General features: G+C 43.1%; 1 protein-coding gene across 1 annotated transcript; it reads left to right on the top strand.

Annotated features, from left to right (window-relative positions):
- Positions 1–7,722: 7,722 nt before the first annotated feature.
- Positions 7,723–22,524, top strand: nup37 (nucleoporin 37; the record flags this gene model as incomplete). Its single annotated transcript, XM_083757942.1, is given in 11 exon segments — positions 7,723–7,891; positions 8,469–8,701; positions 8,816–8,932; positions 11,296–11,359; positions 11,362–11,366; positions 11,541–11,635; positions 19,870–19,960; positions 20,686–20,867; positions 21,264–21,314; positions 21,461–21,554; positions 22,340–22,524. Coding segments are annotated over 11 exon segments (1,215 nt in total). The 3' UTR covers positions 22,454–22,524.
- Between the last annotated feature and the right edge of the window lie 175 nt (positions 22,525–22,699).

The following is a 22,699-nucleotide window of genomic DNA, read 5'->3' as shown; positions in this document are numbered from 1 at the left end:
AGCCTAGATTGGAACTACTAACTATTATTATGTTGCAGCACATGACCTGGATGTTCACTCATCAAGCTCAAAACTCAATATTATCCTCATAAATATAAATAATCAAGTTATTCATTTCTGTTATTTGAGTTATTTGGTTACAGTCAAGTTATACTACAGTATTTGGCTCCACCTGCATCTTATTGCCTACAGTATGTGGCTTTCTTCATAAAATGACAGGTAAAATCATTTCACATATTTTGGAATGTGAAAAGATGAGATGAACCTTGTCAAATCAAGTAGCTATTTACCTGACTGGAGTGGAGAGTGACCTAGCATTTAGTTCTCTTTAGTGTAACAGAGCCTACTGCCTGTCCAGTAGTCTACACTGACAATAGCAGAACCCTGCCCTGACACTGTTTCACCAGAATGGAAAATAGACTTAATTAGTATCACTTGTAATATGGTTACTGCACATATACTATAGCCTAAAAATAGTGTGCGCAATGCACAACATAGATACTGTACAAATTCAAATTCTAAAGTGTGTCTTTAAAGTTTTACCAAAATGGAATATTGGATCCAAATCTTTGTATCATCTTTGCTAAACAGTTGGAAAAAGGCACGAAACAAGACCCATAATGTATAAAGCCCACGGCAGAAGACCTTCAACACATACTAACTGTTGTTCAACAGAGAGATGATGTTCATAAAACCCTGGCAAACCCAAATTCAATATACTCTCCTCTCCTCATCATATACTGTATCATGTTGAGAAAACTACTCCAGTAAGACCAGAGTGAGAGCATGCCGTCTCTTCAAGAAGACTGAATAGGGTACAACATTGTTGAATAGGATACAACACTGTTTAACATACAAATATATTGTTTCATTTGTGGGAAGGCCAGCACAATTGATTGATTGATTGATGGATTTAATAGACATATTAGACATAAATGTAAAAACAGCAACAGAGTACAGTCATACAATCAGTCCAAAAGGGATAGCACAAAAAAGTCCTTGCGGTCTTGTGCAATCAGTTCATAGACAAAACCAGGACTACTGGTCAGAGTACCAGAGACAGGGCCTTCACATGCAGCATCAGAAAGATTGATGAAGTTGTACATCGGCTGCTCTCGTACCCAGATCTCTTTGCATATGATGACAAATATCATAAATGCTACCTAAAACACTAAATATCTAAACGAAATATATCAGCTATAAAACAAAGAATTAGAACAGCAGACCAGTATCTATGTCAAAGCTTTTATTAATCTCACTGAAGTAGTTAACATCTTTCTTTAAATAAATGAAAGTGATGACAAGTCATCACTTTCAATAAATAAGAGTTATGACATACTGAAGACACTGGTCCATGGTTTTCTTCATCGATATATCTGCAGGTCTATGTAGTAGTTCTGGATTTTCTTGGAGATTTGCATCTTCTCTCATTGTGCCCATTTCCCATGGGCACACTTTTAGAGCATGCAACATCAGACTTTCCATGTTCTACAAATTATAATGCTGTATGTTTCCAGGGTTTGTATTTAGACAATATCATCTGGAAATTGGTGCATTTACAGTATATAGAGCTTTTATCCAAAGCACTTTACATAGATTGTGCATTACATTCACACATTCAGTCACACACCGATGGCAGAGGAAACCATACAAGACACCGACCTGCACATCGGGATCAATTAGGGGTTCAGAGTCTAACTCTGGGGAAGCCCTGGATCGAACTGAGAATATGGTATATATAGTACTACCGGTATATTGTTAGTTCACACTGAATTTTGTCTTGCGAACCTCACGGTTCTCCATCCAGCCACTCTATCCCTGAGGCACTGCCGCCTCGGCATATTACCGGTATTATACTGTATATTGTATATTTGTCATCATACACAAACAGATCTGGGTACGAGAGGAGCAGATGATGTACAACTTCATCAACCTTTCTGATGCTGCATGAAGGACCTTAAGTCTCTGGTACACATACCAGTACCAGCCATAATGGCTGTCAGATGTTCTGGTCTTGTACTGGCCTTCACACAAATGAAAAATCTCTTTGTATGTTAAACAATGTTGTATCAACCCTACTCAGTCTTCTTGATGAGACTGGTGCAGGCATGCTCTCACTCAACATTTGCAACTTGCTCATTACTGCAGCATATTGTCTGTATATAGAGCCACGGTTTTATGAACATCATCATCTCTCTGTTGAGCAACATTTAGTAAGATCATTTTAATTTTGAGTATCTGCCGATACCGATTTTTCCCCATCTGAAAATTATATTTTTATGCAACTCCTCCAATATCACAATAGTACAATATCCCAAATCACGGACAATATACAGTCTAATATCATGATATGGATATCATATTGATACTAGGGATGTCCCAATCACATTTTTGTGCTCCTGATCTGATCATTTAAAAATGTCATGATCGGCCCCGATTTCCGATACACTTCACATTATAAGATCACATAAGATGCACATAGGTGGAGCCAAATACTGTAGTATAAATTGACTGTAACCAAATAACTCAAATAACAGAAATTAATAACTTTATTATTTATATTTATGAGGATAATATTGAGATTTGAGCTTGATGAGGGAACAGGCTTTCGCCTTTGCTGCCCCAACCCTGTGGAATGCCCTCCCTAAGGCACTCAGAGATGCCCCTACCCTTCAAACCTTCAAATCCACCCTCAAAACCCACCTCTTCAAAATTGCCTTCCCTAGCTAACCCTTTTCACTGTCTTTTAATGTTCTTTAGCTTTTAGTGTTATTTTTCCTTTTTCTATTAAAGTTGTTTTTAATTTGTTGTTACCTCTGTAAAGCCCCCCCATGTAAAGCGTCTTTGGATACTCAGAAAAGCGCTATATAAGTTTGAGATATTATATTATTATTATTTAACATCCAGGTCATGTGCTGCAACATAATAATAGTTAGTAGTTCCACTGTAGGCTTGCATATTTCTCTATTTAAGCGGCATCTATTTCTTCACAATTTCTCATTTCTCAAGTTTGAGACATTTCATACATTTTAGGGACTTCTACTCAAGTGATTTTTTTATGTTTTCCCACCCTTGATAAGTGAAGTAAAAATAAAACTAATGTGATACTGTAGATTTCATTAGTTTTATTTCCCCCCGTTTGGGACACCATATATGTTTTGTGGCATAACTCCACGATTATGCAAGCTACATTTACACAATTGGTATTGCTGGATTCAGTACAACCTCACCTTTCCTACAAGCCATCATATGTGTTGCTATGACAATCCATTCCAGAGTCACTACAAAGTAGAGAAGACATCTACATAGATGTACAATTCCGCCTACTGTAAGTATGTGTTCAAATGACTATATCTCATATTGACATTCAGATATTGACATTCAGTCTTTTCTAGAATGTAGAGGTATGTTCTGGCTTCAAGTATGCCAAGTTTTGAACCTCTCAGAGCTTCCATTGTGAATCTACATGCCTTTAAGTGCCTCAACCACCAGACGGACAGGCTTTATTTTTAGTTTGAGGTGTATAACTTTAAATAACAATTTCACCACTTTTGCAGTAAAATATTTTTATACAAGAATCCATTTCATGTATGGGAGGCCTTAGAGATGAGGAAAAACTATGTTGTGTTTGGTCCTAACTCCGGTAGGGGTATCTCGAAAACTAAAGCACTTTTTGACTGTTTGTTGCAGGACTACTAGCTGATCTACAAGCTCAGAATGTGTCGCATCATAATGCATTGTGATCTTGTATATCTGCCATTTTTTTAAGATTTTGATACATTGTAGCAGCCTATTGCATTTGTATTGCCATGCTTTTTGTTCTTGCTTAATGTAAATCGCTCTATGCAGTAAGACTTTTAAAAGCGTCTGCTAAATGCCTAAACTGTAAAATTGTACATTTGAAAACTTGTGAAATGGGACATTCTGCATAACGAGTACTTTCTACTTTTGGTACATTTTGATACCAAAACTCTTGTACTTTTAATAGTACTCAAGTATATTTTGAATTTCGGACTTTAACTTTTACTCATTTTTTTTACTTTCTTTAACTGCATATATGATGATTTCCTTTCTTCTGTATATTTGTACGTCTTTAAGTGTTCAGATGAATTGAAAATGGAGGACGGTGACAGTGATCCTGATCCTGAAGTTTTCTTAGTGCTTTTCCAGGTTTCATCCTCGTAGCCATTGTTGTATTGACTTGTGCTTTCGTTTGAAATGTACCCATATTCTATATTACTGTGAATAAAATGTTCAATTAATAAATCAATCACTTAACAAGTAAAACATGTGAGTACTTATTCCACCACTGACCTGTGTGATATAGAGTGATGAATGAAACCAAACCAAACGCCGCAGTTTAAAGTTCTCAATCTCAACAACAAGAGAAGTAGCTACTCTCAGCAGGGCAGAAGGCAGCAGCTGTGCATTTTGAATTTTAAATCGCCTGTGACGCGTCACGCTCTGCCCCAATCAAAAGAGTCCGTAATGATAATGGACTGGTCCATCGACTCAACACGGTACATTCGTCTCTCAGTCTCTACAGTCTACAACTTTAAAACAAAAGCTTCGATTTGGGACATTTTTCCTTTATTTTATTTTCTTTCATTTTTTTTTAAACAACTACATCAAATGATTATGATTTATCTCAATTTAATACGACGATTCATCACCCCGCCCCCCTGCCTGACTATTAGTTGTCGTTGTGCGAGCTGCGAGGCGCTCGCCCCTTTACGTTGACAGTCAATGGAACATTCCACCGACCGACGCGTCCAACCCGGAAGAAGCTTGAAAACAACATCTGAATGAAACGCGGGGATTCAGCACTCGATTAAAAGCAAGCAACATTCTGGCAAACAACTAAACTAGGTAATTAACATCGGACAGAGTGTGGTTTGAATGGCGATTAGCGTCCCTTACTATGTGACATTACAGACAGGTCCATTCACGAGGTTTTGAATGACGGAACAAAGCCAATAAATGATGTTTAGCTCAGGCTAAAGTGGACTCATGGTGGTGGTGTACTCATGTACTGTGTGTGAACTAGCCTAATATTTAGAATCGTAGATGTATTTATCGATTCTGACATCTTCACTCGTAGAGTGAAGAAATCATAGTCTACCCGGTATCTGCTTTATGACCACAATAACCACGGCATGCAGATAGTAGAATGGAATGGGTACAGTTCAAACGACAGTACAGGTCAATACAAAAACTGCTACGAGGATAAAACCAGAAAAAGCACGAAGGCTTGTTTACATCAGGGACAGGGAGGGTCCTCTATTTTCAATTCATCAGAATATTTGCTGCTATAGTTAGAGCAATGGTTGTCAAAACGTTTTCATGTCAAGGATCCCCAAATTGACACTTTTTAGCCCGCGGACCCACCATTTGAAAAGATGCCAGCCAGGGAGGGACACCCATAGCCCAAGATTTAGACTCTTGTGGTGTTTTTCTTTCACGTCAGAAAAAAAAAGAAGCTATAATACCCCCTAAGATAAGATGTCCATTTATGGCTCTAGCAGTGATTCATTTAAATTTGAAGGACCCCCAGTTTGACATTCATCATCCCTATACGGAGTAACCTTTCCACGAACTAGGGTGACCAGATGTCCCCATTTGTGTGGGACAGTCCCATACAGCCAGTCCAAGAAACAAAACGATAAGAGGAAGGAAGATAAAAACAAATAAATCATTTAAGGTTCCAAAATTCGTCCCAAGGCTCTTTCATTTAACTTTCCCCATTCACCCTGCCCAACATATATTCATAGGATGTGATTTTAATCATTTCCAAATTCCATTCTTTGAGCCTAGGTGTTCTAGGGACCTTCCAATTACGCAGCAGTATTCTGGCAGCTGTAACAAGTCCAACCTTTACAATGGTGAAATCATTTTTGGATATGCCAGGGACCACTCACCACTGTCCTGTCCCTTATAATAGACTGCGGATCTCTGGGTAACGTGAATCCCACCCATTTCTCAAGGAATTCTAGTAACCCTACACCCGAAAGGGTATACTATGCGACAGTCCCAAATCATATCCATATACAGTATGTGCCATTTTCTTCTTTGCATTTCCAACATGTATTATTATCTGCTATTCAAAGAGTACTCTTTTCAAAAAGTAAAGGTATCAGAACTGAGATACAGTTGATAAACTTAAGGCATTTTTAAGTCTGGGGTAAAACAACCACTTACAAAGCGGTTGTTTTATGCAGTAATCCTGGTCTCTAAACTACCTCCCCCTGGCCTGATGGAGGGGAAAGGAACTGGTCGGAATAACGTGTTCCTTCCACACGCTACGTCCGGCCGGGGAAACTCCCCTGTCAGGTGAAAAGAAGCAGCTTGGACTCCTAATGCATAGAAGGAAGCATGAGGCCAGGCACGCTCCCCCCCAGGTTGGCAGAGGAAGTGGAGCGCACAGGAATCGGATTACTTTAGATAATTGAAACTGGGTGAAAAAATGGGTTGCAAAATCGTGTTGTTTGTCAGCCAGTACCATGTTTTCCCAATGCAATCATAAGGAAGCAGTACTGCGCATGCAAGCCTTTTTATTTAACGCCGGACGAAAATTGTTAAGTGCCGGCCTTAAGTTTATCAACTGCATCTCGGTTCTGAATCTGATACCTTTACTTTTTGAAAAGAGTACTGTTTGGTACTCTTTTGCCTCTGTCTGTGGACAGGCTCGACCCAGCTAGAGCCCATTTCGACCTGTGCAGGGATATCCCTCCACGGAACCTCATCTCGGAGCTAAAGCGAAGCAGTGTAGATATTGAGGTTCCAAACGGAGCTACTAATTTCCAAGACTTTGTAGGCGTCCCACAATTTGAGACCATGTCCCAAATTGTGACTGGCAGGCATCAGTGTTCAGAACTTCAGATGCCCTAATTAGTATAGTCCCCTAATAGTTGGCTTTCTGTTGTAATGCTCTCGCATTGTCTCTTGTGTTTTAAGTGTGTTTTAAGCCTCTCGTGTTTAAAATAACATGAGAAATATCCTCTATATAGGCTAGAGTAGCAAGTCAGCCAATACCACCCCTGACCAAAATTAGCATTGTAAAACAATGTGAAACGCCAGAGGGGTTTAATAACAAAATGATAGGCAATATTAGGCCTATGGTCGAATATGAGACATCACAGCATTTAATCACGTGACCATAATAATCATCATGCAGTGTTTAGACATTTGGCATAATCATATAACTCGTCTGACGTCCTGAAATCGCTCATGGCATGGCACCTGTTGGATGGTGTTTATATATATGTCATGATCTTCAAAGGAAAATGTAATGATTCTGCTGAATGTCAATTGGAGCCTGTTGATGCTGTAAGATATGGTAGTAGGGCTGTCAGTTCACATCTATAATCCAATTCGAATTTCATTGCTTCATTATTTGTAATTTTCGAAAATATTCGAATATTTACATTGTTTATTTTAGCTCATATTTAGCCTATAATAATACACAGAATATAATACGATGCACGTTCTGTCCACTAGAGGGCCCCCCCCTTCCAAACGACAAAGCAGTACTTTCAGTTTCAGCACACGTAATAATGGTTTTCACGGCACAAAATAGCGTTTAAACTGTTTTATTGAGCACAGTGCACTCAGCACGGTAAGATTGTTGTCTGTCTATAGTGCAAATGCATTTACAGTGAACGTGAAACGTAAAACGACAGCCTAGCGCGAGACCCACCGAATGCTTGTGTTTCCACGGACATTATGTCATGTCATTGCGGTCACTCTAAGCGCCGCCGCTCCTCCGGACATTTCGGAACTTTTCGGGGGTACCCGCCTGGGTTCTGCGCGACGGGCTTGACCATACGGAGTAGCCCTCGTCGGCCCGCTCAGGACCCACGGAACCGCGGGCTTGTCAGCGGCGGTACCGCGAGTAGAACGCACGAAAATCGAGCCTCCGAAAATATTTTCGAGACATTTCGACGTTTTTGACCGCGTGCTCAGCCTTTGCAATCGGTGCCCTTGTCACCTTCGTGTAGCTGGCTAGTCTCCGCTCATTTATCACCGGGCCACTAAGCCGTCTCTATTACGGTCGCGAGGCCACGGGGTCCGGAACCTGGCCCACATTCGCTCTTCACATGCAGTGGAAGCGGCCGGGGAGATTTCACAGCGGTAGATTCGTTACTCAATACATTTAGTGAGCGGATAAAATAACATAAAACAAAATAAAAATATTAAATAGAATTAATAAATGATAAAAGCTCCATTCGAATGCAATTTTACAATTTTAGCTTTCGAATATATATATATTTTTTAATATTCGAATTTCTTTCATATTATGAATTCGTTCTGACAGCCCTATATGGTAGTACTTGAAACTGCAATTCATTACAGTGTAACGTTGCTAGTTGTGTACATTCTACCTGCAAAAATCTGACACTGCACTCCATCTTTAAGTCTATCAAATATAAGTTAGCTGGTTCATGTTGCTCATCTCTTTCACTGTGAAGGCAGGTGTCGGTCAGGTGAACTGACGAGACAACCCGGCCTGAACACGGACTCGGTGTTTACCATCTGGACATTAGAATGCAAGAAGGATTCAAGTCGTACTGCCACCTACACGGTGGCATGTGACGACTATGTCCACGTGGCAGAATTCAGCCCCTTCGACAGCGGAAGCGCCGTCTCCCTCCTGGCTTACGGAGGGAATCACAACGTGGTAGTGGGCACCTGCCTCTTCCAGGTGAGTGACACTGTGGCTTCATTCATGCCCATATCCTTTAGCCCTTATTGGGGCCCCCGGTGTCCCACCATGCCTGTCCCTTTCATGAATACAAACCATGTGTTCCCTACACAGGAGGAGGATATGGAGGTAGAGGGGGTTGAATTTGTCGTGCTTCGTGCGTTCCATCATGAGTCGCGTGTCGACGCCCTCGCTTGGAGCCCTGAGTCACGATTGGACCGGATTCCCACAGTAAGGTAAGTTAGTCGCTTCAGCCTGTGCTTGTACTGAATACTTTGTAATATTTCACTATGTAAGTACTAAGTGGTGGTATGTCATTTTAATGGATTAAATATAATTCATTCTCCTATTTAGACCCTGACATTCATGTCCTTTTTTACGCCACAACGGTAATCATTGAGTTGAATGTTTTTACTGACCTGAATGAGAAGAAGTTGGAGTGAAAGCATCTGTGCTTAGGGATTCTAGTCATCATCACAGCCCGAGAGTGTCACTCTGCAGCTGCCAGAAAATGAGCAAAGTTATTTCAGGTGGCTTTGGACAGGAGGAAAAAGTAGCCTGACTGGTCGGGTTGTTAGAAAGCAAGGGTTTCCTGCTAATTGGAATGGCGAATGGAAGGCTGTGGTCCCATTGGAGGTGTTTCAGCTTGCCGTAATTGAAAAGGAAAGGCAGTGATACTTCCTGGCCCTCTGTGGTTAACTCTGCAGGGCCCTTGAGGCGGCCCTGTGACGTGCGCGCATGTTATTGCGCTGATGGCTGCCCACTCAGGTTCCAATCCCTCCCATCGTTCTGCACGTAGCCGTGCCTTCCAGGAAAAGTACAATGTTCTCACGGCGCGCCTGAAAGGCAAGGGGCTTACATAGGGGGGGATAAGCGGGAGGGTGGGCCTGGGGGTTGAGCTGGAGGCTGCCATGTTCTCCCTGGCCGGTATGTGTTGTCCAGTCAGCAACCTCCTGGACAGGACCAGGGTGAGCTGGACATGTCTTTTCCTAAATGCGCTCTTTCTGCATCGGCAAAGAAGAGGAAAGACCCACCTCTTGTTTACAATATTTTGTTAGGCAGTTTTTCCTCGGTTCTCTTCAGATAGGAATGTAAGAGCGTGGGAAAGACCTGAAGCACATGGCTCTGTCCGGAATCAAACTGGAGATGTTGTAATCGCATGGCTGGTGCATCCGTCCGTACATTATACCCACCGGTCGGTTGCACCTAATAATGTTCCATAATTAAAACATTCTTTGTCACAGTTATGGCGAATCGACACTAGTAAGAATTCACATGTAGTTTCCTACCTTTTGAGGCGGGTCATGTTCTGTATCTGGGAAATTGGAACATAAACTCTCCCTCACTCTCAAAGCTATTAACCAGAGAACAAGGAATCCAGTTTGCTGTCACGATGATGAGCTGCAGACATGATCTGCTCTGTTGAAAATGAGTGGGAGATTTTTGTGGATGGTACAAAACCTTGAAATCGAAAGTCGGCGTTCTATAATCTATTAGTGCTTTAAACGTCCTAAATCCAAACAAGAAAATGTCCAATGACTTTTCCACTTCGGCTAAATACCCCCCCCCCCCCCCCCCCCCCCCAAGACTATGTTGAAGTAAGTCAAACATTGTTAAAAAGAAAATCACACCGTTGTGACGTGAGGGCGCTCTTATCATTGTGCGTCATCTCCTTCCGGCCCATCGCTATTTGGGGTCCTCGACCTTCGTCATCAATGTTTGTGTTACGCACTGTTTGCGTTCGCACAAACACTCCGTTCATTGTCATTCAATGGCATTTCATGTTTGTGTTAGGACAACATTTGGGTTACACACCAGAAGCTGGACATAGGAGGAGCTATCGCCCCTCAAAAATGATAAAATGAAGTCAAAATAAAAAAAAGGAGTCTTGAGACATGTCGTTTTATGCACGATTATGAAAGGTCACTGGAAAAAGTCCTTTAGCAATGAACTTTGAAAAGAAAATCGGAGGTGTTCCATGCCGTGCTAGTTAATCGGTAGTTCTAGTAGGCTCATATAATCTAATCTACTGTACTAGTAATGCCCTGGAGCATGTCGGGGTGTTTGCAGTGACATCATGCCAAATCCAGCTGTGACTGAAAACGTGTGAACCGCTGTCTGTTTATTCTGGTGATACGTGTGTGTTTTTCTTGTCATAAGTGAGTTAGTGTAATTGTGTGAATAATTGCAGCCGCTGGGGTATATACTAGGCTGATTAGAGGGAAAGTCCTCCCCCTGGCTCTGCTCAGGTTTTGTGAAGAGAAATGCGTAAATGCCGTGAGAATCTTGTTTTTCTCCGTGTTTATCTTAGGGTGCAATTAGAATCTCCCTGGCAGAGATTCCATTGATTGTCATCCAACTTTCTACCACACACACACACACACACACACACACACACACACACACACACACACACACACGCTCGCGCACACGCACAGACACACACGTTGTCCATCCAGGCAGTTACAGACATGTGTAAATAATAGGCATAGGTCTGGGGGGGGGGGGGGGGGGCAACACATAATTTCATTCTGTTTTGATGTTCTCGCTCTTGTTTATTTTGGTCTTTGTCTCTCTGTGTCTTATTTGTCTAGGTTTGCACTGCCGCTGCGGACAGAAACCTCCGCCTGTGGACTTCAGATCTTCAGGATAAGCATGAGTCAAGGTACAGAGTTTCTGGATGGATATGCATGTAGAAAACCCAGGGGCATGCTGGATAATAACCCTATACAATATCATCTCTACTTGCAAATGAATAAGTCTGACACAATGTTGTTGATTGTGTGCTTGTGTTTTGTTTGCATGTTTCTTTTGTTTCTCTCCGTATGCTGTTGTCTAGGTGATGGAAGGACACACCAGCTACATTAATCAGCTGGTGTTTGAGCCCACGGAGGGGAAACAAATTGCTTCCGTCAGCGACGACCACACTTGCAGGTCCAAACCACTTTCTTCTTCCCCCACCCCCCCACCTCCTGTTCGTGTGTGTGTGTGTGTGTGTGTGTGTGTGTCTGTGTGTGCGGGGCGTATACGTGCACTGCATGCGCGTGTTCGTTCCTCTCCTCCACTCTCGATTGTGAGTTCTGTTCTCTGTTAATGGTGCAGAAAGCCCTGACAGTGTTTCCACAGTGAAACCTGACGCTTTAGCACAACACGCTCCGGTGTGACTGTGCGTAAGAACACGGGCCGCTTTGGGGAGCTTTTCTAGCTAATTGGTTGAATATGGAAATCCAATTAGCCAGCCAGAGATTTTCCTCTCCAAGGGGACAAACTCTTAAAAAGGTCTCCCCCCCCCCCCCCCCCCCAATGTGTCTTTTCAATTAGAAGAGGGAAAACTTGTGTCAGTAGCTGGGGTCACCCCAGGGACAACCCCCCCCCCCCCCCCCCCCCTCACAAGTGGACTGAGTCACTTGCAACAAACACCTGTTTTACATTACAAGTCTCACCCCTCTTTGTTTCCCATTTCTTTTGTTTTTTACAGTTACCAGTTACATACTCCAAAATAAAAATGTAGGGTTTTCTATAAACGAATTTCCTCACTTAAGAACTGACTAATAATAACTGACAGGGGAAGACGCTGCATGGGCTCCACACATCTCGACGTCAGCGTTTAGTTTTTTATTTATCACATCACATGTCTTTGATTTATGATGGTCGCTTTCACAGTGCTTCATGACCTTCATCGGGTATCCAGAATTCCAGATAACCTGATGAAGGTATAGTGAGACCGAAACGTTGTAACCTTCAGTAGCCTAAATAAACTTCTGTTATATAAGTGAAGACGGTTTATGGGGCCTCCTTTTATGTCATTATTCGCACCGGTTGCCTGCTCTGACGCACCTGTCCCTGTAGTTGTTCAAAAAGACTATTTTCTACAACCTGCTGGATGCCCATTATGTTGCCACAGTGTTGAGGCGTCGGTCACAATGAGCAATGGGGTAGGCAATCAGGGCCGGAGCAGTAGGAGGGGACGAGACTCTTCCACTAGCATCCGCTCTTTTCTCACCCTCCCTCCCGCCGTCCGGCCAGAGAAAACAGGAGTGCGCTCCATCTGCTGAAAGATTTAAATTCTGTCATGTTGAAAAAATATGGGATGCAGGAGGAAGAAAGGCGGAACGAGAGATAGATCAAGTTAACAGTGGAGGACCTTCCAGTTCAGCCCACACAAACGGAGCCCCTGATATGAGAGGGAAAAGTGGGACCCGCAGAAAAAGCGAATGAGAGTGTGTGGGCAATGCGTGCATTCATGCACGTTTTAGTCTTATGACCTCTACATCACTCCTTTTTTACTTTTGGCAGGTTGTTCAGCAGTCTCGGCTCCGCCAGCCATGGGGATGTTAATGCAGGCAATTGGCAGTAGCGCGGCGCAGCATTTAATCAGATGCCCCGACCTCGTCTCCTCCGAATTATTATCGTTTCTCAGCTGTAAGTTTGCCTTTGCTATCCCTCTGCCATTCTGTTGTGTGACTTGGTAGTGTTAGAGGCAGGCAGCATGTGTTATGGGCCACCTAGAGACCATACAGGGGAACTGCAGTTGTCTTAAGGTATTATTTGTCTGCCACATGCCATGGTGGCAGCTAAGGGTAGGTAAGCCTTTCTCGGCCGTATATGTGTACTGGTACCTTAATTTCCGGTTTCCTGGCTCGGAGACCGCCATCGTAAGGAACGGCTTATGTTGGCAGTATAGCTGACGATGTTTATCTTTCGCCAGAAACGTTAACATGTTGGATGCAATGCGAGTTTTTTTTTAAAAAGAAAAAAAATCACAAATCAGATCCGAACCTCGGACAGCGCCGCATTTTTCAGAGATAACAGCCAAAGAAGATCGTATACTCTTAATGGGACCCTATGGGGTGCACGGCTGCACGCGCACGTATCCTGGTGCCGGGGGGTATGCAAGGCGTTGACTAGCGACCAGGCCCAGTGTTAAAAGTTGATATTTGATATAAAGCTTTATGTACGGTGACAACAGCTCCAGAGGCTGTTGTCACCGCTCGCTGTTTCGCTCATATATCGATTCCACCTCCGCTACTTTCTTCACATCGCAGAACTCTCAGATGTGCGTTCACTCGTCCTGCCGCCCTAATTAAAACCCACGCACCCCCGTTTATCCGGCTGCCTTTGTCCGCCTTCTCCTACCAAACCACACCGTTTTGCCCACATCTCACCATTGCACAACACCACCGACATGCCTGTCCAGACATAAAGTTGCTTTGTGTTGATATTCTGTGCGTTCAATTCTTATTTTAAACTTGGTGTCAGTAAAAAAGGAACATCACAGGTGCGGCATGGTGACTGGGCATGTCATGTTTGTTTTTAGTTTTTTCCCAAAAATGATGTTTTAGCAAAAATAATGAAGTCTGTGTGTTTTGACACTGGATTGTTGAATTCTTACAATGACCATAATGCTTTCGTGCACTTGTGGTTGGGAGACATCCAATGTAGTCCAGAAAGGAAGTGAGACCACACGTTTTCATGACAGTTTAGGTCATGAACGTGGCATCATGACTAAAACGTCTTAAAAAAACCCCACATATTACACACCTAAAAACCCCAGGAAAGTGTTTTTTGTGTCCTAAACATAATAAAAATGAGATCTGGTTGCTATGCCGTTTGCGCCACAATAATGAACCCTCTGTAATAGTCACTTACAGTAGATCTTTTTTCTCTTTCCAACTTCATCCAAACTTGAGGTCAACTGTGCCTGCTCAGCAGTTAGACAGCCACAGTCACAGTGCATGATCTGATATTAATTGCGTCATGACTCATGCCATACACCTGCATTCCGTATGATTCCCATGTATTGTATCTTTGTGTTAACCCATTTTGGCCTGACATCGAGAAAAAAAAAAAAGGTTCGCTCTGAAAGAATATATATTCAAAGATTTGTGCCGCATTCTTAAGATTTTTCAAAAATAGCAGACCTACAAGCTCGTAGCGCGCCACTCGGTGGCTATTTTTCAATAGCTAAAGTATAGTTAAAACACCAAAAGGTGTTCCCGTCCAGAATGGGTTAATCATAATTTTTTTTGCTATATGGCATTGGAAGGGAAAGTGAATAGAGGGTATGCACATGCATATGTTGAGTGGCAAAGTGAGTGGAAAAAGTCAGTTTCATGTTGTTTAATGTCGTTTAATGCAATCAAATACAACTTTTCTGTTTGGATGTATGGGCTGTCAAGGCCAGAAAGTATTATTTTTTTGCCACTCAGTTAGATGTTCACGCATAACATCCGGGTTTGATGATGATGTCATGCGCATACCCTCTATATGTAAAGTACCGCATGTTTTCTTCTTTTGTAAGGTTTGGGAATAAGAGTCCCTACTCCCCTACAACAAAGCCGGATGTTGTGTCTTCAGTTCCTCATAACTGATCTGTCTTGTGCTTGACTGCCACAAGCCAAGCCTGCTCCCCTTTTCTCTCCCCATTTATAATCCATATACAAGTGCGAGGATTTTCTATCACTGGCCCACACAGTGAGGGCAACAAGCCAGTCCAATAAATATGACAAATCTCTTTGATAATTATTTCAGCAGTCCAAATGTCTGGGTTTAAAGATAATGTTATTGTTTGAAGATGTGGTCGTGATGAGCGGGACAACGTGTGCCTGAACCTGGGCTGCTCTGCGGAGGCACCGGGACTGGGATTATTGTTTGACTCGTCCAGTTCTCGGTCTCCGGAGAGTCACCGTGATTATTTACCCTGCAGCTCTCTACTATAAATCACGCAGCGCTAACACTGTGTTCCCATTTCCCTCATTTCTATGGGAAACATTGACAAACCATAATGCTCCAGCCCGCCGTACAGTTTTTTTTTTCTTCCCTCACTTTAGATATTACAATGCAGGAACTTCAGATGCTCGTCTCTCCTTTCAACTCTGTTGTGCATGGAAGCGGAGTGTTATTGCTCGACGTACTGTCGTACAATTACGCGGCGCTGCTTTATCGGAGGCAGTTTGCTCGTGTGTTTTTCGTGTCTCATGCCTTTAACCTCATTCGGCAAAAGGTTATGTTTTGCTGGGGAGATGCTCCTCTCCATTTGAAGGGCAGAGTGGTTGACCGCAGTTTGGCCGGCGGTGGCGTATAGCGTGCGATTGAACTCCGCTTGGCCATTGGTCTGAAAGTAGAGGGGTTTAGAGTCTTTGTTTGCCTGGTGTGGTCTGAGGCTTTTTTTCTTTTCTTTCAACCTCACTCACGCTCCATAGAGGAGGCTCTGGCTGGGGTCTGCACACGGGCAGGAGAGGAGGAACGAAGAACTCGGGGAGAGTTTTGACAGGGTTCTATCTATCTGCTGCTGCTGGGAGAGACGAGGCAGGAAAAAGTCTAATATTTACTGAGACGGGGCATATACTGTATATACTCTTCCCCCATGCCGCCACTTCACTTAACCCATTTTGGACTGAAGTCGCTTCAAAATCCCATGTTTCTATGTCAGTGGTGCTCAACCTATTTCATAAATAGCACACCTACAAGCTCGAAGGGCGCCACTCGGTGGCGCGCTATGAGCTTGTAGATCTGCTATTTTTCAATAGCTAAATTATAACATAATGTGGGTGCTGGCGGCGTGTTTCCTTTCCGCGTCATCAGTGCCCATACCCGAAGGCGGGGTTGGCGAAAGGGCCTTTCTGTGTGGAGTTTGCATGTTCTCCCCGTGTCCCCTAGGGTATGTACCCTCACAAAAACATGCAGTAATCCTGGTCTCTAAACTGCCTCCCCCTGGCCAGCCGGGACGCCTGATGGAGGGGAAAGGAACTGGTTGGAATAACGTGCTTCTTCCACGCGCTACGTCCAACCAGGGAAACTCCCCCCTGTCAGGTGTAAAGGAGCAACTTGGACACTCGAGCATGAAGGAAGCATGAGTTAAGTCCGTTGCTCTCCCTAGGTTGGCGGAGGGTGTGTAGAGCCCAGGATCACATCACAGGATGATTGACACAGGGGTGAAAAATGGGTTACAAAATTGTGGGACAAAAAATATAAATTAAAAAAAAAAACATAATGCTTGAAACACCAAAAGGGGTTCCCGCCCAAAATGTAAAAGTAGTGACATTCATCTCTCCGAACAACATACTTGACATTTAGATGATCTTTGGAGCTGCCTTTTGGACTTTATTAGATGATGTCTCCTGCATGACCTCATCAGTCAGCGCCTTCCCATGCTTCATAATCATTTGCGTATGTCTTTTTATTTTTTATTCCCAGAAACACTTGCAGCCACCTAGCCGCACTCCCATCCCCACCTTTCCTCCATTCCTCTGGGATTGTTGAGCTTGTGTTTTAAGGAGGTATTTGAGTTCAGATGTGGTTAACCATAGATCTTGGTCTCGGGGAGCCACAGCTCTCTCCATCCAAGTGATTTATTACATCTGCATGAGTGTTTGCACTGTTTCTCGGGCTGCTGAATCAGAGTCGTGTTCAACTGTAGAGTTGACCGTTCTTTTTTTTTTTTAAGAAGTATTAGTGATTATTACATTGAAAAACACATCGCCCTCTCTGTGTCCGGCGAATGACCACCCTTGCCCAAAAGCTTGTGTTTGTAGAGCTTTGATCTGTTGATTGGCGTTCACGCAACCCCTTCAGGTTTTCGTTTTGCATGAAGTGAGGTTCTTCCGTGACCCTCTTTGCCTCGCAGACGTGCCGTGCATTCTGCCCATCCTCGCTGTCCTCCACGGACAGTGAATGGCAGCGGGCGAGCCGCCCACAGCAAAACATTTCGCTGTAATGCGAGTGGAGCGTAACCTCCTGACTCAGACGAGGGTGATGTTTCCCTCCACTGGCTCCGCTATCATAGCTCACTTGTAATGTGAGGCTGGCGTTTTCACCGTAACAAGAGCCCAGGGTAAGCCTGTCTGTCTTCACAGCTCAGGGCCCAGATTAGAGGCAAAAGCCCTTTTCCCTGGAAGAGAGAGAAGGTTCTGCAAACTTCTCTTTGTACGCTTTCAGTGCTATTTGGCACGGCCCTATACCATACTGTAAAGTGACATAAGCATATGACGCTGCATGTAGGTATTGGGGGCAGAAGAAGACGTTTCACAAAACAGCAATTTTCATTGGCTCATAAAAACTTATTTTTTCACTTAGCAAAAATGTACTACGGTTTCTTTGTCCGTATAGGTCCAAAGTTCACATGTAGAGGTTTTCGTGCATTTTGATCAAAGATCCTGGGAGGAGATACATTTTTACTGTTTTTCATATAATTCAAAATGGCGGGTGATCTAAAGGTCAAAAGTCAGAACACGAAAGTTGTTCGCCATGAGGAGACACATACTGTATGTGTATCAAAGTGTCATTGCAAACGGTTCATGAGATATGCACGTTCAAAGTTTGCATTTTCAATTGAGTGCTATAGCGCCACCCTTTGGCCAATGGTCATGGGCTTCGCATAGTCACCGTTTAGCATGGCCCTCTACCAGATTCCCGCGTTTCGCGAAAACCGACTGCACGGTTCAGCCAAAAAAAAAACACAAAAACAATAAGTGACCTTAAATAAGAAAAGGCACTTGATGGCCTCTTGTGCAACAAAACCCAGTCAAGGTGCTAGTTGAAATGTTGAGCTACAGCCATGAGCAGGATAATTCTTGCATCGTAGAGGAAACTCACTATAGAGAAAAGCATTGGGTCATCTTAAAATCATCTCATATATTGTAAAGATTAACAATTTAGGCATGTAGCTGACAGTCTTAATCGAGAGCGATTTACAGTAAGCAAGAACAAAACATGGTAATACATCAAATAAAAAATCAGTGAGGGGCGCTAATATATTCACGTCTAACTCATGTTGATTAGGTGATGTAATGGTGATGTAAAACAAACGGTGCCAACACAAACTTTAAATGCCATTAACAATAAAGAGACAATGTGACGTAAATGTTCCTTTCATTGTCAATGGCGTTTTTAAAACAAACATTGAACTAAAAACAAACATTAAACCTCTATATAGGACAATAAAAGTAATCAATCATACGTACGCTAAGAAAACCTAAATATCTATAATGAAATATGCATATACACTAGAGTGCTACAGTATGTCTACATTTAATGCTATCTAAGTTACATAAGTTGAGCCTTTGCAATACGCCTGTAAGGTCGCCGAGGCTAGGGCAAGTGCTATGGGCTAAGATGGAGTCTGAATAGGTGGTTTTTCAGAGTACGTCAGAAGATCGGGAGTGAGTCTGCAGTTCTGACTGCAATGAGAAGTGCATTCTATAGTTTTAGGAGCCAGAAGGGAGAAGAGTTTGGGACGTGTGGAGCGTTGTCCCGGCGTTTTTAGTGAAGCATTGTGGTCCAAAAATAACTATCTGTGATATTGTCGGGGAGGTGGCTCTGTATTTGATACAGTGACAGTCCGTTTCTACTCTAGCGAAAATGTAACTAATTCGGTGGCGGTAACATTATCCTCGTGTCTTGCTCTGGCAGACTTCCAAAGCTGCTTTGGTCCGTATATTGTTCCGTTCTAAATCTTAATTACAAGTCATGTTTATGTTGTTGTCTGGCAAAGCCTGTCGCTTTGCCAGCCTGAGGAATGGTCAAACGTATAAGGTAAGCCTTGCCAAGCCATGAGGCCTATAGACAGCTTGATGTACTTGATGTATATAGCGTCATGCTGCACATGACGCTAGTATGTCGCAGGGACTTACCCCCAATCCAACCCTTGATGCAGGGAGGCACTGGGTCCCATTTTTCACAGTCTTTGGGAACCCCAACCTCCCAGTCTCAGGGTGGACACTCTAACCACAAGGCCACTGAGCTGATCGAACATCTAGTCTGTATAAAAAATATGTTAACCCCCTGTCGACAAACAAACTGATCTGGTTTGTATGTCTCGTTGCATTTGTTTTGATCAAGAACTACTCGTCATATTACTCCCAGGTCGCTACACTTGAGCTCAGAACGAAACTCTAAAACCTTAGCTATTGTGAAAATATGCTTGTGAGGTTGTGGTTTTTGCCATTCGTTATGTCAACTTAAAGAGCGAATTAGAACCTGCAATCCTCCTGTCACCTCCGGTCACACGCCTCCGGTGCACAGTTTCTATGTTTGACTTTGACAGTTTTATTTATTTCTTTTTCCACCTCCCAAGTCTGTAGGTACTGTAGCCACAGCCTTCTTTTGCAATTAATTGTAATTTATGTTGGTATAATCATATCTGATTTCAATTCACACGTCTCTTACAGGGTTTGGGACCTGGATGGCAATAAAACCACATATCTCAGACTTAGCTCCCCTGGCATCAGCGTCTGCTGGCATCCACAGGAGGTCTTCAAGGTACAAGTCCCACCACATGCACAGAGAATTCCAGAGGCTCACACTGGCTCATATCCTGTTTGTGGTCATGATGTTCAACAAAGTATACATGAAATAAGAGAGTATTGTGAATATATTCCCATGGAAACGGAACATACACGGACCACAAAAAGCCACAGTGAATAGGATAAAGTCTTTGCATTCTTTAGTGTCACACAACTATTGTAAAAGTCTGTTTGCAACACGGTCTAAAATGGTCTAAACCAGGATGCTCAGGTGTGCCAAATAATATTCAATTGGTCGTTTCTATGTAAACCAAGCGCCCCAGAGCGGCTGGCCAACGTCGAAGCCGCCGAACTCTACTGGCCAAAGCTGGAACTGCATTTAGCACGAGTAAATCCAGCACAGCTGGGGGTTCAGCACGGATCGCCCGTTAGCACGTCTGCATTTTGACTACCAAAATGTTGGCGGCCCAAAAATCGAACAAGAATGCAGTAGAGCGTTCTTCCGGGTCCTTCAAACACCACTGAGCAACTTCCATTGAAATGAACAGTGGGGCTGTACGGTCTCTAGATTATCAATCTGAGAACCCATCGCCAAATAAAGGCGAAACGGCACCCTCTTTTCCTTTGAATTTGCGGAGTCACCGTTTATATACAACTCTGTTAACCCATTCTGACCTGAGATCAGATTCATACAAGGTTTCCACTGAAAAAAAAAAAAAAAAACCCCACTGTCTTCTCCAGCTTATGGTGGCGGAGAAAAAGGGAACGATTCGGTTCTATGACCTGGTGACCCAACAGGCCATTCTGTCCCTGGACTGTGGCCAGTCGCCGCTGATGTCGGCAGACTGGTGCCTCACCAACACCATCAAGGTCGGCGCCGTGGTGGGCAGCGATTGGCTCATCTGGGACATCACCCGCTCCAGGTAAACGTTGGCTCTGTATTACTGCTGCTAGATATTTCAGATTTTTCCGTATTTCTGATTATTTGCAGATTATAGCAGTGGTGGAAAGTAACTTAAGTTCTCTAATGGTAGAAATAGGTCAACGATACAAATTATGCAAGTTTTGTAGATTGGTTTATTTTTAATGTGTGGCCCCCATTGCCCCTCAGAACTACTTGATATTCCCCAAAACCAGAGCAGTACTCCCACCACGGGACTCAGGCAATCAAATTATACCTTTCCAACCACTATATTAATCATGGCAAGTATTTCATACAACTTTATGTCCAAAAGTCAGAAACTAACTAAAGGTAAGAAAATGGTTGGTCCGGAATTCTCCTTTTAACGTGGTTAATTCTTTCTTTTTATCCTCTGCAGTTACCCACAAGAAAAAAGACCAGCTCACATAGACAAAGCACGGCTGTTCAAGTAAGAAAACCTTGTCATCCTATGAGTTTTTCCCTTATATTATTCACAGCCATTCCGTCTCACTGTGTCGCAATTGAAATGATTATGCTACGTATTGTAAAGCAATGACGACCACAGTTGTGAAGTGATGTCATTGGTTATTTCAGATGGTCTCGAGCCAATGAGAACATATTCTGCACCACTGGATGTGCAGGAAAGATCAATAGCCAGTTACTCATCCACCATCTTGGACACCCACAGGTCAGTTCAATGCCTTGTTTTATTTTAGGCCCCCGTGTAGACTGCAGTCAAAACTGTCAAATCCGATTGTTTGGCCCTACTGTTTCACACTACATTTGCAGGTGTTCAGATCAGGCCACGTATGTGTCTTAACCCATTTTGGGGCGGGAACCCCTTTTGGTGTTCGCATCATGTCATGCTTTAGCTATTGAAAAATAGCAGATCTACAAGCTCATAGCGCGCCACCGAGTGGCGCGCTATGAGCTTGTAGGTCTGCTATTTTTGAAAAATCTTTGGATGTAGAAGACATTTTTAGAATCTGATCTCGGGTCAGAATGGGTTAACCGGCCGCGCATGTCGAGCCACGAGTGAGTCTTAACTGGCCACGCATGTCGATAGTTGATTAGTTTCAGAAAATGCGACATAACAGACAAACGACAAAAACAAATACATGCATGCATGATAACCGTGGAAAATGGCCGTCTACAACGTAGCACACATGCTGAACCATTGCTTTATTTGCCCCCTCTCGTAAATCAAAACCCATTCTGAACGGGAACCCATTTTGGTGTTAGCTATTGAAAAATAGCAGATCTACAAGCTCATAGCGCGGCACCGAGTGGCGCGCTACGAGCTTGTAGGTCTGCTATTTTTGAAATATCGAAGCGCGGCTGACATAGAAGACATTTTTTGAATCTGATCTCAGGTCAGAATGGGTTAATTCTCGCGCTCTGTAATGTTGATCAGCACAGGGTACTTTTTGTGTTCATGTATGAATCTCTGGACATTTTCTTATTTCATTTCAGCCTGTGATGATTGGATCAGCCAGAGTAGGGGCGGGATTAAGCTGGCACAGAACACTACCGCTCTGTGTGATTGGAGGTGACCGCAGGCTTTCTTTTTGGATGACTGAGATGTAACTTTAAACAATGAAGAAACTTTAAGACAGACATGGTCCACAATTTTCTGGTATATTTTCAATAAAGTATTATTTTTTGTGAATTTTGTGTGGACTTTATCCATTAATCCATTTACCCGATCTAGGCCCAGGCCACCTACTGTATACAGTATGTATCCCATTCATGACAGTCTTTACTGTGTGTCTCTCCCCCATCACTCTCTCACCCTCTTTCCTGTTCATCTCTAAAGGCAGAAAAAGCCCAAAA

Source organism: Protomyctophum parallelum, assembly GCF_964188405.1.
Source record: "Protomyctophum parallelum genome assembly, chromosome: 22".
Lineage (NCBI taxonomy): Eukaryota > Metazoa > Chordata > Actinopteri > Myctophiformes > Myctophidae > Protomyctophum > Protomyctophum parallelum.
Note: the sequence above shows the minus strand (reverse complement) of the source record. Positions and strands in the feature narration are given on the sequence as shown.